The following is a 16,502-nucleotide window of genomic DNA, read 5'->3' on the forward strand; positions in this document are numbered from 1 at the left end:
ACATAAACCTGACCTATATAAAACGAATCTATATTGACCTTAAGATGCTGTCCTTTTATATAGATAACTAAAGACAGTATCCTAATCTAAGGAAGAATAAAGACGTTTTTTGAATAGATAAGGAAAGTGTCTGCGTTTTGTATAGATAAGAGAAGTCACATATAAGAGTCAATGTTAACCAGCATCTCCACTCTTTCATCCCTGTGCTGTCCAAATCCCTTATGCAAGAGTTAACCAGCATCTCCACTCTTTCATCCTTGTGCTGTCCAACTCCCTTATGCAAGAGTTAACCAGCATCTCCACTCTTTCATCCTTGTGCTGTCCAAATCCCTTATGCAAGAGTTAACCAGCATCTCCACTCTTTCATCCCTGTGCTGTCCAACTCCCTTATGCAAGAGTTAACCAGCATCTCCACTCTTTCATCCTTGTGCTGTCCAACTCCCTTATGCAAGAGTTAACCAGCATCTCCACTCTTTCATCCCTGTGCTGTCCAACTCCCTTATGCAAGAGTTAACCAGCATCTCCACTCTTTCATCCCTGTGCTGTCCAACTCCCTTATGCAAGAGTTAACACGAGTAGAGTGTCTAAGAAGCAGAAAACACACAGCAAAACAAAGGGCATAGGAGTATCTTTTGACTTACGTGGCGGCGGCGTCTTGGTGGTTCCTCTCTCTTCAGGCGGACTAACACGAGGCCGTCCGTGGGTCACCCTTTACTGGGAGGCCCGGCCCGAGGGTACGTGTGTGGCCAGACCAGTTCCTCGACACTACACTGCGGCGCTTACTCGAGGTGGCAGAGTGAAGTGCAGCCTACACGGTGCACGGAATTAATCAGCTGACTCCGATATTGTGAATGAGTTGGGTGGAGTTGCTTGTGTGGACGAAAATTATGACTCAGGGAGGTGAATGTTAGAAGTTATGTAGAATGAGGAGGTGGAGGGGAGAGATGAGGTGAGAAAGAGGAGATAGAGAGGAAAGAGAACTTGGAGAAGGGGATAGAGAGGAGCTTAGGAACTGAGGAGATTAAAGATAAAGAGAATGAGATGTGGAGAAGGACAGAGAGGAGGAGAGAAAGAAGAGATAGAGAAAGAGAACTTAGAAAATATGTTAAATAATCGAGGAGAGTAACTTAGGATTTGAGGAGATTAAAGTTAAAGAAAATGTGATGCACAAAGGAACACAAAGAAACACAAAGGAAGAACAAACAACAGCAGACCTGCTGGTCCTTACGAGGCTGTTTGTGGCAAGAGGAGGAGGTGGAGGGGAGAGGCGATATGAGAGAGAAGAGATAAAAAGAAAGAAAGGATAACTGAGAGGCGAGATATAGAGACGTTGAGAGCAGCTTTCACCAAGGATGCTGACCTATGTATGTCTCGCATGATAGCCTTCACATGTGTCGGCGTGTGAAACGTGTGTGTGTGAGATACCGGCGTGATAGCCTCCACGTGTGTGTGTGTGTGTGTGTGTGTGTGTGTGTGTGTGTGTGTGTAACTATCACTAGGATCACAAAACAGTCCATGAAAATCCTACTAATTTCCAAGAGAGGCTTTTCAAACTGACAGAAAGGCACAGAAAAGATTAATCCAATTTTCATGGGTGTTTTTTTCCCGTTCAAGGTGCAGAAGTCATGTAAAACTATCACTGGAATCACAAAACAGTCCATGAAAAGCCCACCAACTTCCACGAGAGGCTTTTCCAACAGACGGAAGAGCCACAGAAATGATTAATCCAATTTTCATGGGTGTTTTTTTCCCGTTCAAAGTGCAGAAGTCATGTACAACTATCACTGGAATCACAAAACAGTCCATGAAAAGCCCACCAACTTCCACGAGAGGCTTTTCCAATAGGCGAACTGAGGCGACGAAAAGTTTAAGAATTCGGGCTTGGAAAATCATCGTCGCCAAGTGTTCAAATTGTAGGGCAGAAATTTACCATCTGGGTGAATGGTTTTAATTTTTTTTCCAATATTGATTATGTTACGTAAGTGGATTTAATTACGGAAAGGTGTGTGTGTGTGTGTGTGTGTGTGTGTGTGTGTGTGTGTGTGTGTGTGTGTGTGTGTGTGTGTGTATTTATTTGTATTTGTTTATTTCACGATTGTAGTAAAGTAAATATATCAGTCTATCAGTTTATCAATCAATCCACTTATCTACATCTTGGTTCTTTTATTATTGAGGAGAAACAATGTTTAAGTGTATGTGTATGTGTTATTTATGTGTTTTCAAGCTATTTCACAACAGTAGTAACAAAAAAAAAATCCATTAGTCGACTTATCTTAACTTCAATTCCCTTATCATTCGCAGCGTGGGGGTTTGGCTTGTGTCAGTGTGTCTAGGAAGGGGTGGAGGTGCAGAGGGCCGGCCAAGAAATGCCATGTGCAAGATTATCAATGTCACCGATCCCTACCCAATCTTGCTGTTTATGAGGAAGTTTAGCGGAAAATACTTGGAATAGTTTGAATTGGTGAGTTTTGTTGCCATATAAAAAAAAATCACTACATTTTGATGTATTCTTCAGTTTAGTTAGCGGAAAATACTAGGAATAATTTTAGTTGGTGGGTTTTCTTGCTGTATAATATCCTTTTTTGATATATTCTTGAGTAATGTTAGCTGGTGATACTTGGAATGATTTGAACTAATGAGATTTTGTTGCTAGTTTAAGTACAAAATCACTTTAGTCTGATGTATTCCTAAGTTTAGTTCACAATTTCCTTTATAATAATTAAAGTTTATGTGGGTATTTAATCTTTTTGTGTTTGTTTGGGCTTCTCTTGGGCGTGGAATCTTATCGCGCTTTTCTTTGGGCTACTTTTCGGCGTGGAAGTCCGCGGTTTAATTGCCTCAGTGACTCCCTCTCAGGTGTGTCAGTGGCTCAGTGGCAGCCCTGAGGGGTCGGTGGCGCCTCCTTGGTATATCCCTCTTCTCCAGGTGGCAACAGGTGAGTTAAGTGCAGCTGTACCTTGCATTATCGCCTTCTTCCCTTTGTTCCTTCTCTACTTACTTATCGTCTCTTATCCTTTCCTTCCCTGTGTGCTTGAGAAATATGATAAATCTCCTCCGGAAACTTAGTGGATGTAAATGAATCTTCTTTGTGTCTTTGTGTCTGTATTTAAGTTCTCGGCAGCGAAGTTCAGCCTGTTTCACCTGTTTTACCTGTTTCACGTACTCGGAGCCAGGCAGCGTGACCCAGTGAAACCTACATGCCATTTTTTTTTTTATGTATTGGATGGCTACTGACCACGTACTCCTGAATGTAAATAACTGTTGTATTTGGCATTGTGATCTTAAGAGTCATTAACACTTAAATATTGACACACATAAATTTGATATCTATTCTAAACGCCTATTTTCTTTGTGGGAGCATGTGATAGGGGTTTTCTTTCGCACTGAAGAGAGAAATCAGTAAAAGAAAGAGACACGTACGGCCATCCTTATCAGCTGTGTGTGATTCATTAGTGATTAAACCTGCCTCCACACTTCGTCTCGGCATCCCAGCAGCATCAGTTCCGCCATCAATACTACTACATACATGGAGGTAGAATTGGTGGAGTCGACATCAGCCCAATTAAGTGAATCCGCCCGAGCTGTCATTTTTACGATATATCGGTATTGTATATTTTTATTTATTTTTTATATTTTTACGTCTTATTCTTTTTTTTCCTTTTTTTCTTCTATCTATTTTAACTTATTTATATTGTATTTATTTTATTTATTTATTTTTATCATTATTTCTTTTTCTTGTGTGTGTGTATCGTTCCTTTTCATTTCATTGTATTCACCTTTTCCTTCCTTCATTCCTTTTTCCTTCACCCGTCTGTCTCTTTTCATCTCATTCACCTCTTCCTTCCTTCGTCCTCCTTCGCCCGTCCGATCCTTTTCCATCTCAATTTACTCACCTTTTCCTTCCTTCATCTTCCTTTTTATCTCATTCTTTTCATCTTTTTCTTCGTATAGTGGACCGTTTGACTGACTGACTCACCAACTCTATAACCAGGAAGAAAAGTAATGAAGCAAAAATATACCATGAAGAAGGCAAGTGATTTATATTTTTTCCTTCTTTACAGGTGAAGGAAAATGGACGTGAAGAAAGGGGGACGCCCACCTGACGGGGGATGGGGCTGGATGGTGATCGGGGGCTGCTTCACTATTCTGGTAAGTACACACACACGCACATACACAACAACAACAACAACAACAAAATGTTCCCCCTTCCACACATACTTGCCTCTGCCTTCCTCTTATTTCGTGTAGCTCCTTTTGCCATGTTTCTGATCTCTTCATTCCTCTTCCTTCCTCTTCTTTATCTCCTAGTCGTTTATCTCATCTCGACTCCTCCATTTATAGTTAATATGATTCTCTCCTTTGTTCTCTCTCTTATTTTCTTATCTTGTTTTCGTCTTTATCTTTTGCTGTCACCTGTTTTTGTTTTTATTTTGTCTCTCTACTGTCTCTCTCCTTATCTCTTGTTCTTTCTCGTTTTCTTCTCTTCTTATATCTCTGCTGTCCTGATATCTTTTTATCTCCGTCTTTTGGGGTCACGAACTTTTCCTCTCCCTTACAGATAGTTCTCATGATGTCCTCCTTCAGTCGTTTATTATCTCTCCTGTTCTCTTTTCTTCTTGTCTCATTACATTTTCTCCTGATCTCTTTTTCTCTCCGTCTTTTGGGGTCACGAACTTTTTCTCTCCCTTACAGATGGTTCTCGCGATGTGCTCCTTCTCTTACTCCATCCTCTTCTCCGACTTCCTCCTCTCCCGCGGCACCTCCTCCACCACCATCGCCTGGATCTTCAACCTTCATATCTTCTTGTGGAACGCCATCGGGGTGTTCACGGGGCCGCTCACCAAGGAGTTCGGGTTCAGGCGCGTCTCCTTGAGCGGTAGTTTGCTCGCGAGTTTCTTCACCTTCACCCTTACCTTCGTGGACTCCTTGTTGGGCCTGTTCGTCTCCTTCGCTTTCGTAGGTGAGGTGTGTGTATGTATGTGTGTGTGTTTTGTGTGTATTCTTTTGCTTATCTTCTAATTATTTCATCTTATTTTCTTCTTTGCATGTCCTAATCATCTTCTAATCGGGGGTAAGGTGAGGTGTGTGTGTGTATGTGTATGTGTGTGTCTTCTTTGTTTTCTCTAATTATCCCTCTTATTTTCCACCTTGCATGTCTTAATCACCTTCTAATTCTTTCATGTCATCTGCAGGAATGTTTGGAGGTCTCGCAGCCAAGCCATGCTACCTCCTCCTTACTAGCTACTTCGACCGCAAGCGTGGGCTAGCCAACGCCTTTTTGATGGCCGGCGTGTGCTGTGCTCAATTCGTTGGTCCCCCGTTCATCCGTTACCTCCTGGTTGAGTATGGGCGTCAGGGGACCACACTACTCCTCAGCGGCATGGTCCTGCAGTGTGTCGTGGGCTCGGCCTTGTTCCAGCCCGTCGAGTGGCATCTGAAGGTGGATGAGGAGGAGGAAAACGTCGAGGAGGAGGAGGAGGACAAGGAGAAGGTGCATGAAGGTGATCCGGATGCTGGAGTGACGGATGAGATGAGGGCGAAGGAGGCTGAGAGACGAAAGATGCTTGGGACGAGCCTATCCAGACGGCCCAGTGAGACTTCAATGCTGTCCTTGGCGGTCTCTAACATCGACCTATCCAGTATCCCTCCAGTGAGCCGCCGGGGGTCCATTGCCCTTGAAGACACCACAGACAACAACAACCTCGACAAGACCGCCCACGGGTCCTCTGGGGGCGTGCGAAGGTTAATAAAGGCGTCGGCGAGGGTCGTGAAGGATGTGATTTCCAATATGGAGATCCTCAGGTCTCCGCGAGCTCTCATCATCGTGGTAGGCGGCATGCTCTCCATCAACGCCTACATCAACTTCCTCATCACGGTGCCCTTCGCTATCCAGGGCGCCGGACACACGCTCTCGGACGCCGCCTGGTGCATGTCCATCGGGGCAGCGACCAACCTCGCTTCGCGCCTCATCTCCTCCGGCCTCTCCGACCAGCCGTGGTTCAACCTCCGCTACGTCTACATGACCGGCGCCGCCATAAATAGCATCAGCAGCGCAGGTAGGGTGCAGGTGGCAAAGACTCTCATAATTAGTCAAGAGGGTTTGGATCCTGAGCTGTTGGTTGTCCCATAGGAGTCTATTTATGTATCTGTGTGCCAATATGTCCCTCTTCCTCCTCCTCCTCCTCCTCCTCCTTCTTCTTTTCTATTTCCTCCACTTCTCTGTCCACTCACTAAATAAATCTATCGTTTTCATATTTTCTAACATATCAGTCTTCTTTCTCCAGTGTTCTGCGTTCTGCAAAGTCTATTCTCCCTCTTCCTCCTCCTCCTCCTCCTCCATTTTCTTTCTCCTCCTCCTTCTCCTCTATTTCCTCCACCACTCCATCCCCTCACCTACTTATGAGAAGATATTTGCAGCTTTCATGTACTATTCTCACTTATTCCTCTCCCTCCTGCAGTGTTCGGGTTCCTGCAAGACCTGCGACTCATCCAGGTGACCATGGCGGTGTGGGGCCTCGGCGTGGGCATGAACGTGTCCCTCCTCGTCCTGGCCATGCCGCACTTCATGGGCGTGGAAAACATGTCGGCGATCTTCAGCGTCAACTCCCTCATGATGTCCGTTTCCATGATCGTCTTCGGCCCGCTCTTCGGTAAGCGTTGGGGCGGTAGAGTAGTACGCAGACGATGCACTCTGGTTTTCCAATGTTCATGTCCCCTGTTCGTTAGGCGTCGTGGTAATAACATAGTACTCGGTGCATTCTCGTGCTTTTCTGGTTCTTCTCTATGTCAGAAAACGATGAATACAAGCGTTGGATGAGTAACTTTGATAATTTCGCTCGTTTCCTCACTTTCTAATTTGTTATTCTTATTTATTTATTAATTTCGACGAGGACTGGCGTATCTTTGCTTCCTCAACTAAAGAAAAAAACTATACCCATAAACGTTTCATATGTTCCAGTAAAGATCACGTGCAAAACTGATTTTATGGATGATTAAGGCAATTTTGAACGTGCTATGTGTGTATATGAGTTCTCTATTTCGTTGCAGGCTTTATTAGGGACCTCACCGGGAGTTACGTCGCGAGTATGCTGGCCATGGGCGTGTGTGGGGGCCTGAGTGTGGTGCTGTGGTGCCTCATGCCCGCCGCCATGGCCTACGACGCGCGGCGGGAGGCGGAGAAGACGAGCAAGGAGTGGGCAGCGAAGGTGTGAAGAGAGAGAGAGAGAGAGAGAGAGAGAGAGAGAGAGAGAGAGAGAGAGAGAGAATACTAAGTGCTTTCCAGAATAGAAATCAATAAAATAACAAAATAAAAGAGAAAAAAGATACTGAAGAAAAAATAAAGAGAGAGAGAGAGAGAGAGAGAGAGAGAGAGAGAGAGAGAGAGAGAGAGAGAGAGAGAGAGAGAGAGAGAGAGAAAATTATGTATATATGTATGTATGTGTAGTTTTAGCATTTCCGACGTTTTATATTAACAGTTCCGTCTTCCTCTTTATACGATATTACTATTTATTATTGTTTTTTGATAATGATGAAGATAATAAAAAATAATATTCTTATTCTCATCTTACTACTACTACTACTACTACTACTACTACTACTACTACTACTACTACTACTACTATTACTTCATCATCACAGTATTATTTCTTTTATCTCCAGAAGGGTAAGCAAAAGTAGATCCAAAGTCACATCCTACTTTTTTTTTTTTTTTTTAGTACTCCCTCACCTAAATTACAGCGTCCCGTTTTCTTTCTTTATTACGGCATGGATATTGCTTCATTAGAGGTCGGGGGGGAATAGCAGATATTATTCAGGGTCCGAGAAATCTGCCGCCTGTCGCAAGATTAAAACGACCTAATATGCATTTTTTGGGGCGGCCTCTTGTACCCAGTGACCTAACTTGGAGGAGGAGGAGGAGGAGGAGGGAAGGGGTGTTTTTCATTGGGGAGAGGAGTGGAGAGGAGGCGTAGGAGGGAGGAAAGAAGGGGAGTTGCATGGGGGTGAAGGGAGGTAGGGGAAGAGGAAGGGTGTTGAAGGGGGAGGAAGGGAAAAAGGGAAGGGGTGGGTTATGGGGAAGCGTATTAAAGCTTTATAAGGGTTTAGGTCAACTTTCTATTTCCCTTCTTCGTTTTCCTCTACTTCCTTTGATTCTTCTCATTATTTTCTCTTCTAATTTCTCTTCTCTTTATTGTACGGTTTCCTCCTTCTCTTTCTCTTCCTCCATTTATTCTTCTTCTTCTATCGTGCATTCCTTTCGTTATTTTTCTCTTTCTAAATCTTGCTCTATTGTAATGCTTCCTCTTCCGCATTCTCTTCCTCTTTCTCTTCTTCCTCTTTCTCCTGCTGTGCACTCCTTTCTTTATTTTTATCTCTATTGTAGTGCTTTCTCTTCCTCCTACTTCTCTTCCTCCTTCTCTTCTTCCTCCGTCAAGTTGTCCCAGTGTTCCTCTCTCTCCTTCCATCCCTCCATTCATCAACTTTTCGTCCTTCTCAATGAAACTCTCTCCCTCCTTCTGATTTTTCCTTCCTCCTTTAGTTTCCCTTCCTGGAACCACTTTCCTCGCCCCAGAGCACTCTCCCTCCCTCCTTCAGCCTCTCCTTCCCTCCTTCAGGTAACTCCTTCCTTTGTTCTCCTCGGCTTCATCGTTCACCGCAAGAGTCCTTTCTTTATCTCTTTCTGATCCTTCGTCCTTCTGGCTTCTCCTTTATTTGTTTTGTTTCTCACTCTAGTTGAATCCTTTACCGTGAGGGTCCTGAGAGTCCTTCCTCAACTCTCTCTCTCTCTCTCTCTCTCTCTCTCTCTCTCTCTCTCTCTCTCTCTCTCTCTCTCTCTCTCTCTCTCTCTCTCTCTCTCTCTCTCTCTCTCTCTCTCTCTCTCTCTCTCTCCTTTTTCTGTCTTTGTATTTTCTGTGTTATTCTCCTTTTTTTACTTCCCTTTTTTGTCTTTTTCTCTCCCTCCCTTTCCTTTTCTGTATGTCGTTCTTTTTTCTGTCTGTCTTGTTTCTCTTCTTTTCATCCTCTTTTATTTCCTCCCATCCGTTCTCCTTCTTTTTATCTCTGTCTTATTCCCCTTCTTTTACTCCTCTCCTATTCTCTTCCGTTCTCTTCTCTTCCCTTTCTCTTTCTTTTCTATTTCTCTTATATCCCTTTCTTTTACTCCTATTGTTTGTTCCTCTTCTCTCTTTCCTTTCGTTTTCAGGTTATCATCAGTTGCATTTCTCCTCTCCTTCCTTCCTTCATTCATTTACTCTCTTCATCCTCTCTCTCGGTCCTAATCTCCCTTCGTTACTCCCTTCCATATTCCTACTTCTCTGTATCTTTTCCTTCAGTTCCCCCTTCATGACACCCTCGCCTTCCGCCCTTGTTGTCCTACTTTCGTTCTGTAGTTGTTTCCGTAGGACTTGAGGCGTGTAGGGTCTCGTCTCATGAAGGGTTGACTGTGCTATTCTTTATTCTAAATCATCCTTCTCCCTTCAGTATGAGGGATTAACTTCTGTAACTCTCTATCTGATCCTCTCTCTGATCCTCCTTTCACCTGTTTTGATAGTTCGTCGTCTGTTTTGTTTATTGTATTGTTGTGTTTTGTTTTGGTGTCTTGCTGAATGTCTCGTTTCTTTTGTTATTAATAGTTTGTTCTTTTTGTTTTGCTCTGTTGTGTTTGAGGAGTGTTGTGTTCATATCCTCCTTCGAAGTGCTTTTTAAATTTCAAGTTCTTATTCTTTGTTTCTATTTCTGTTTCAAGGGTTTTTCAGATACGTTCTCATTTCATTTCCTCTCCTTGAAACTCCTCTTTTTTATTTTAGCTTCATTCTTCTAAAGCTTCTATTTCAATGCCCTGTTTTAAGACTTCAGATATCATAGGGCTAGTGGCTTTTATATCCCAAGTTCTTATTCTTTGTTTCTATTTCTGTTTCAAGAGTTTGCAGATACGTTCACATTTCATCTCCTCTCTTGGAAACTCCTATATTGTATTCCAATTTCATCTTCTGTTACAACTTCTATTTATCTTCTGTTTCAGTGCGCTGTTTAAAGACTTCTATATCTACCTCTCCTTCTTTACAATCTCCCTTTTCAACGTCATAATTATCAACCGTACTCATCTCTTTACTGCCCTTTCAAGAACCCATTTTCACTATCATCTTTTGCTTGCCCTTTTCTAGACGGCAAAGCAACGACTCTCATTTTTTCCCGCCCTCCTCGAGCTCTTTCTTTTTTGGTCCTCCCCTTTTTCATCGCCTTCTCCTGCATCACCTTTCCCTAACTTAGTACCCTGCGTGCAATGGCCGTGTCAACCCTGCCTCCTCCCTCTTCCTATTCCTTCTTTCCCGTTTTCTCATTTATCATTTTTTTTCCCTATAGTTTTTCTTGACTTACTTCGACCTCCTCCTCCTCCTACTTCTCTTCGTCCTCTTCTACTTCATCTTTATCTTCGTCTTCATTTCCATCAGCATCTTTCCTCTTTCTTTTCCTTTTTCTTCTTTTTCTTCTTCTCCTCCTCCTTACATCTTTACATCCTCCTCTTCGTCTTCCTCTTCCACTTTTTCCTTTTCGTTTTCTTCTATTTTTATTTTCCTTTTCTTCTCCTCTTCCTTTGCATCCTCCTCTTCCTTTTTCTCTTTCGTTTTCTTTACTCTTCTTTTCTTCTTCCTTCTCATCTTTCTCTTCCTCTTTTTCTTCTCCTCCTCCTTCTTCGGATCCTCCTCCTCCTCTTCATCGATCCATGTATAAATCACGGGAAAGATGAAGAACGAGAGGACAAATTCCCTCCCTCTCTCTCTCTCCCTCTCTTACCCTCCCTTCCTCTCCCTCTCTACATGCATGAGGTCGCGCAGTATCTTTCCGGCCATCCCCTCTCCACCTCTCTGTCCCCTTTTTCCCTTCCTTGCCTCACAAACCACGTTCTTTATCGCCTGCAAATCCGCGGCGTAACGTAATAGGCGAAGGCACGTAAGAGTCTAGGTGTGTGTGTGTGTGTGTGTGTGTGTGTGTGTGGTAAGGCTGTTCTTCTCGCCTCCTGAGTTACTGTCCACCTGGGCTACGTTAGAGGTACTTTTTTAGCCCTTTACTGGTACTGGTGGGGAAGATGGTGGTGGTGGTGTCTCTGGTGGATGCTGTAGAGGTTAATGAAGGAGAACAAGGAGAACAACAGAGAGAAAGCAAGCAAGCATGATAGAGATGTAGGATTTCGTGGACGTAGTAGAAAAGAAGGAAGGAGGAAGGAAACTGACGAAGAAGGAAGATAAAAAGCATAGTAGTCGGAAGTAAAGCAGTAATAGTAGTAAAGTAGAAAGAAAGTAGCAGTAGTAGTGTTTGATGGGGGAGGTAGGAAGGAAAGAGGGAAGCAGGACAAGGGAAAGACGGAGGAAAATAAAAAAAAATCTCCATGCACCTTAATAGCTGAGTGGTGGTCTTTTGTGAAGTTGACAGCGATAGAGAAACAGGATTAGCATAAGCAGGAGGAGGGAAAGAGGACAGAGAAAGTGGATTAGTGAAGAAACGTGAGGCGGAAGGAAAGGGAGAGGAGGAAGATGAAAGGGAAAGACGAGTTAAAAAGGCAGAATCATGAAAAGAAAGAACGGTTAATGCAAGAATAGGATGAGGAGATGCAAATGAAGAGGAAAAAGATGAAAAAAAGCCGAGACATGAACAAGATAAGTTAGTTACAGAGAGAGAGAGAGAGAGAGAGAGAGAGAGAGAGAGAGAGAGACTGATAAGGAAGAGAGAAACAGAAAAAGAGCAAAACCAAATAAAAAAAAGATAAAAAAAAACGAGAAGATAAATTAGAAAAATACAGAAAAGGAAAAAGGAGAGAAAAATAACTAAAGAGAAAGAAAATGAGAGTGAGAAAGAGAGAGAAAACACAGAAAAAGCAAAACCAGAAAGAAAAAACTGAAAAAAACGAGAAAATAAGATAGAAAAAGAAAGAAAACACAAAAAAAGGAGAGAAAACCAACTGCAGATGACACACTGGAGGCAAACGGTGACCAGAAGGGAATGGCGAAGGAGATGATGAAAAATTGGAGAGACGGAGGAAAGGAGAAGAGGAGGAGGAGGAGGAGGACTGGAGGACCGCAACCGCATGTCCGCACGTGACCAGGGAGGAAAATGTGCCCAAAGAAAACAGAGGAAAAGTGTTCGGCTTGAAAATAAACACGTGGAGGAAAAGGAAGGAAAAGGAGGAAATGATAGAAGAGTCGCCCGTTGATGTATATTGAGGAACGCCATGAAAAAATAACAGATAAAGTAATAAATAAGATAGATAAGAAGGAAAGGGAGGCGAAACAAGGAAAATACATGAAAATATAATGAAAAAGGAGGAAAATATAGGCGAGTATATTGATATTTATTGACAAACGGAATGAAAAGATAACAATGCATGATAAATAAGAGTGAGAAGAAAATACACAATAACAACAACAAACAAACTTAATAAAATAAAGATGAATAGAAAAAAAATGAAATAAATGTAAACTAGTAAATAAAAAATAAATAAATATGAAAAATAAAAGAATAAATAAATAAATGAAACCTGGAATGATAAAAAAAAATCAATACATGTCTGTTCCATAATTTATTTGGTTCAATACATAATAAAGAAAAAAATAAAATAAAGAAAAAATAAAACATCATAGGACAAAAAAAATTTAATGAAAACTGAAATGCAAATAAAAAATAACTAAAAAAAAGAAAAAAACAATAAAGAAATAAACATTAGATACAAAAAAAAAGGAAAAAAATAGCAAAATGGAATACAAAAAGAAAACAAAAGCTCATCGTTTCTTCTATAATTTATTCTACGTGATTTAATACATAATTTAAATAGCAATAATAATACTGAGAACCGTGTCGAGCAAAAGGCTATTTCTCATTGATTAAGGCTTCGGAACTCTTGGCTGTGATTGGGCGACGAAATTCGGATCACATGAAGAGGTGTAATTTGATTGGCCGAGCCGGGAGGAATATGCTTTCTGATTGGTCGGCGCTGAGAGAGGCTTCCGGGAGTTTATTTGCAGATAACGGGATATTGTTTTTTAATTGGCTGGGCGAGAAGAGAGGAAGAAGGAGGTCAGCTTGGGAGGATTAGAGAAAGAGGGAGAGGAGGAGGAGGCAAAAGAGGCAAAGGAAGAAGAGAAGAGATGTGAAGAAATGATGGAAGGAGGAATGAAACAAAAAAAGAAAGGAAAAGGAGAAGAAAGGAAAGAGTTTGAGAAGATGAGGAAAGGACGAGGAGGAGAAGGAGGTGGAGGAGGAGGAAGAGAAGGTTTAAGAAAAGAAAAGGGATAGGAATAAGAGACGAAGATAATAAGAAAAGGCGAAAGAACGAATGAGGGAGAGGTAGAGGAGGAGAAAGTTTAAGAGAAGATGAGGCACAGGAAGAGGCAAAGGAGGAGGAGGAGGAGGAGGAGAATGAAGGACAAATATTAGGAGTTTACATGCATGATTGGCTTGGCTAAATGGGAGTTTATTGGGGTATTGTGAAATGAAGAGGAGGAGAAGGAGGAGGAGGAGGAGAAAGATTATAGAAAAGAAGAAAAGAAAGAAAAAAACAAGAAAAAGAAAAGAAAAAAAAGCAGGAGGAGGAGGATGGAGACGATGATAAGAAGAAAAGGAAAAATTAAATAAAATAAATAAAAAGAGAAAAAAAAGAAGAGGTGAAGAGAAGAGAGAAAGGAAATAAGAGTAAGAGATGGATGGGAGAGTAAGAAAAGGGAGGAGAGGAATGGAGAGTATAGGAGAAGAGAGGAGAGGAAATTGAATGTAAGAAGAGAACAGTGAAAATTAAATCTACGCCATTCTTCATCATACAAACCCACTTGACTTGCTCTCTGAACCTATGTATAGTTTGACAGCACTCGCTTCTCACTGTCCCGTTAGGTAGCTTCAGTTCACCGCCTCTGTGAACCCGTTACTCTGCCTTTTCTTCGGGGACACAGAGGAACAGCTTCTGGCAGAGCAGCGTCAGGTTGTCTGTGGTCGTGTGAGTGAGAGAAAAGAAAAAAAATGGGTAACGAAATCCAGAAACGAGGAAAATAAGTGAGGGAAGGAATGAAAATGAGAAAATGAAGTCGAGAAAAGGAGAAACGGAATCAAGAAAAGGGGAAAACGAAAAAGAAAGAGGAAGGACTAAAAATGAGAAAATGAAATCAAGAAAAGACGAAAATAAGTAAGAGGATGGAATATATATGAGAAAAATGTTAACAAAATGAAAATCAAGACTAAAAAAATAAGAAAATGAAGAAAAGGGAAAAATAAGTAAGAGGAAGGAAGAGAAATGAGAAAGAGGTTAACAAAATGAAAATCAGGAAAATGAAAAAAAATAAGACATTCAAGAAAAAAGAAAAAAATAAGTAAGAGTAAGGAAGATAAATGAGAAAAGGTTGACATAATACTCCCCCAAAATAAATAACGAACAGAAAAAAAAGAGTGATTTACTTAAGAGCCAAAACAAAGGAAACAAATAATTGATATGAAAGTATTAAAATTTTGTCAGGTAAAAGATTTAATAGAAAATACCTTTGGCTCGTAAAGGTCACGAGGCATTATGAATTAATATGGTAACATTTAGCAGCGAATAAATATCAGTCATACGGAAGCTCTTTTTCATATAAAAGTTTTTGAAAATATATGAAGAACATTAAACTCTTTACGCGCGAAATCTAGCAAAAAAGGCAAGTGATACGCTATTTTATATATATGAGAGCATGTTTTATATCTTGCTTCCTATGAAGTCTGTATTAAAGGAAAGCAAATGAAATAGATAAATAAATTTAAGTTACTAGAAATCAGAGACACAGTTACTAAAGGATTTCCAAATGGATTCTGAAAACAAGAACATTCGAAAAACTGTTACGAGAAGAAAAGAACATAGAAAAAAAACTGTAACTTGAAAAAGAAAGAAAATAACACTGAAAAAAAACCTGTTACGAGAAAAAGGAAGAAAGGAACATAGAGAAAAAACTTATTAGAAAAAGGAAGAAAAGAAGAACACTGAAGAAAACTGTTACGAGAAGAAGGAAGAAAAGAACATAGAAAAAAACCTGCTACTAGAAAAAGAAAGAAAAGAACACATAAAAAACACGAGAAAACGAAGAAAAGAACACTGAAGAAAACTGTTACGAGAAGAAGGAAAAAAAGAACACAGAGAAAACTTACGTGAAGAAGGAAGAAAGCAAGAACACACACAAAAAAAACTTACGAGTAAAAAAGAAAACGAGAACATAGAAAAATCTGTTACAAAAAAAAATGAAGAAAATAAAAACACATAAAATACTCTGTTACGATAAAGAGAAAATGTTCGAATTGGCTGCCGGGAGTGTACGGGACGTGTAGAATAGAGCAGCTGAGCCAGTAAAAAAAGCCCCCCATCCCCTCACCCCCACCCCACGCGTCCCGCCCCTGGGTGTAAAAAGCCGAGTGTCCTTTCACGATAATCAATCAGGGCAGGAAAGAAGGGAACTCGGTGGCCATGAATGGATAAATTATGGCCGATGGAGTTCTGGCACCTTTTCCTCAGTACCTTTTTATTCCGTATTATAAAAGTGAGAGAGGAAAAAACTTAACACCGTCTTCTTTAGCGATGAAGTTAACGAATGAAAACAGAAATACGACTAGAGTAAAGAAGAAACAAATATGGTAGGTCAGATTTAAAGATAGAGTCCTGAGCTGGTCACCTTTTCCACAGTACCTTTATATTCCGTATTATAAAAGGGAGAAAAAAAACTCGACACCGCCTTCTTTAGCGTTGCAGGCGACGGATAAAAACATAAATAGGACTCAGCTGAAGAACGAATAAATAAAGTATGTCAGACTGGAAGATGGTGTTTCTCTGTAAAATGTAAAATAAGGAAAGCTTAACATCGCCCTCTATAACGCTTACGGTAACGCACTAGACCCTTTGTGGTGTAGTGGTTAGTACGCCTACCCATACGAATCCGTGGACCCAGGTTCGAATGCCAGCCTAAAAGAGAGCATAAATAGTGTTATAAGGAGAATCCACCAAATAAAAACAAAGAGGAACGAGATAAGATGTTGAATTGCCTTTGAAACCTCGCATCCATAACAAAACCGCTTCATCTGACACTCACGCCAACAGAGAAAAACCGAAACCAGAAAAAAAGGAGAAAAAAAATGTTATGACGTCAGAAACAACGAATCCATGACCTAACAACTTCACCTTTCCCGCACGTAATCAGAGGTAAACACAAACACGGCCACGCAAGACTCACCTGCCCGCCTGACAAATGACCAACACCCACGAGGCGCAGGTGAAGGTGAAACTGAAGGTGAGGAGAGCAGGTGGGCTGAACACAAGCTTACACACCTGTACTTAACCTTTACATTCCTTGTGTAATGTTCTCCTAACGACCTGCAATTCGTTTCGCTGAACTTTTCTTTCGTCGTTCTCGTGTGTGTGTGTGTGTGTGTGTGTGTGTGTGTGTGTGTGTGTGTGTGTGAAGTTATTTGGTGTTCTTTAATTTGCGGATAAAACGTTTCTCTAATTG

General features: G+C 41.3%; 2 protein-coding genes across 2 annotated transcripts in view; one reads left to right on the forward strand and one right to left on the reverse strand.

The window, feature by feature from the left end:
• The window catches only part of LOC126999495 (monocarboxylate transporter 5-like), a 12,364-nt gene extending 4,808 nt beyond the window's left edge, over positions 1–7,556 (forward strand). Inside the window, exons 2-8 of the mRNA XM_050862141.1 lie at positions 2,302–2,461; positions 2,857–2,935; positions 4,062–4,149; positions 4,693–4,960; positions 5,193–6,056; positions 6,459–6,650; positions 7,048–7,556. Of these exons, the coding sequence (XP_050718098.1) occupies positions 4,072–4,149; positions 4,693–4,960; positions 5,193–6,056; positions 6,459–6,650; positions 7,048–7,211 (1,566 nt within the window). The 5' untranslated portion in view covers positions 2,302–2,461; positions 2,857–2,935; positions 4,062–4,071 and the 3' untranslated portion in view covers positions 7,212–7,556. The remainder of the gene's footprint in view (positions 1–2,301; positions 2,462–2,856; positions 2,936–4,061; positions 4,150–4,692; positions 4,961–5,192; positions 6,057–6,458; positions 6,651–7,047) is intronic.
• Positions 7,557–12,773: 5,217 nt separating this feature from the next.
• Positions 12,774–16,502, reverse strand: part of LOC126999494 (Y+L amino acid transporter 2-like) — a 39,460-nt gene continuing 35,731 nt past the window's right edge. The window contains exon 10 of the mRNA XM_050862140.1: positions 12,774–13,968. Coding sequence (XP_050718097.1) covers positions 13,907–13,968 — 62 coding nt within the window. The 3' untranslated portion in view covers positions 12,774–13,906. The remainder of the gene's footprint in view (positions 13,969–16,502) is intronic.

Source organism: Eriocheir sinensis, chromosome 16 (assembly GCF_024679095.1).
Source record: "Eriocheir sinensis breed Jianghai 21 chromosome 16, ASM2467909v1, whole genome shotgun sequence".
In the NCBI taxonomy this organism is placed as follows: Eukaryota; Metazoa; Arthropoda; class Malacostraca; order Decapoda; family Varunidae; genus Eriocheir; species Eriocheir sinensis.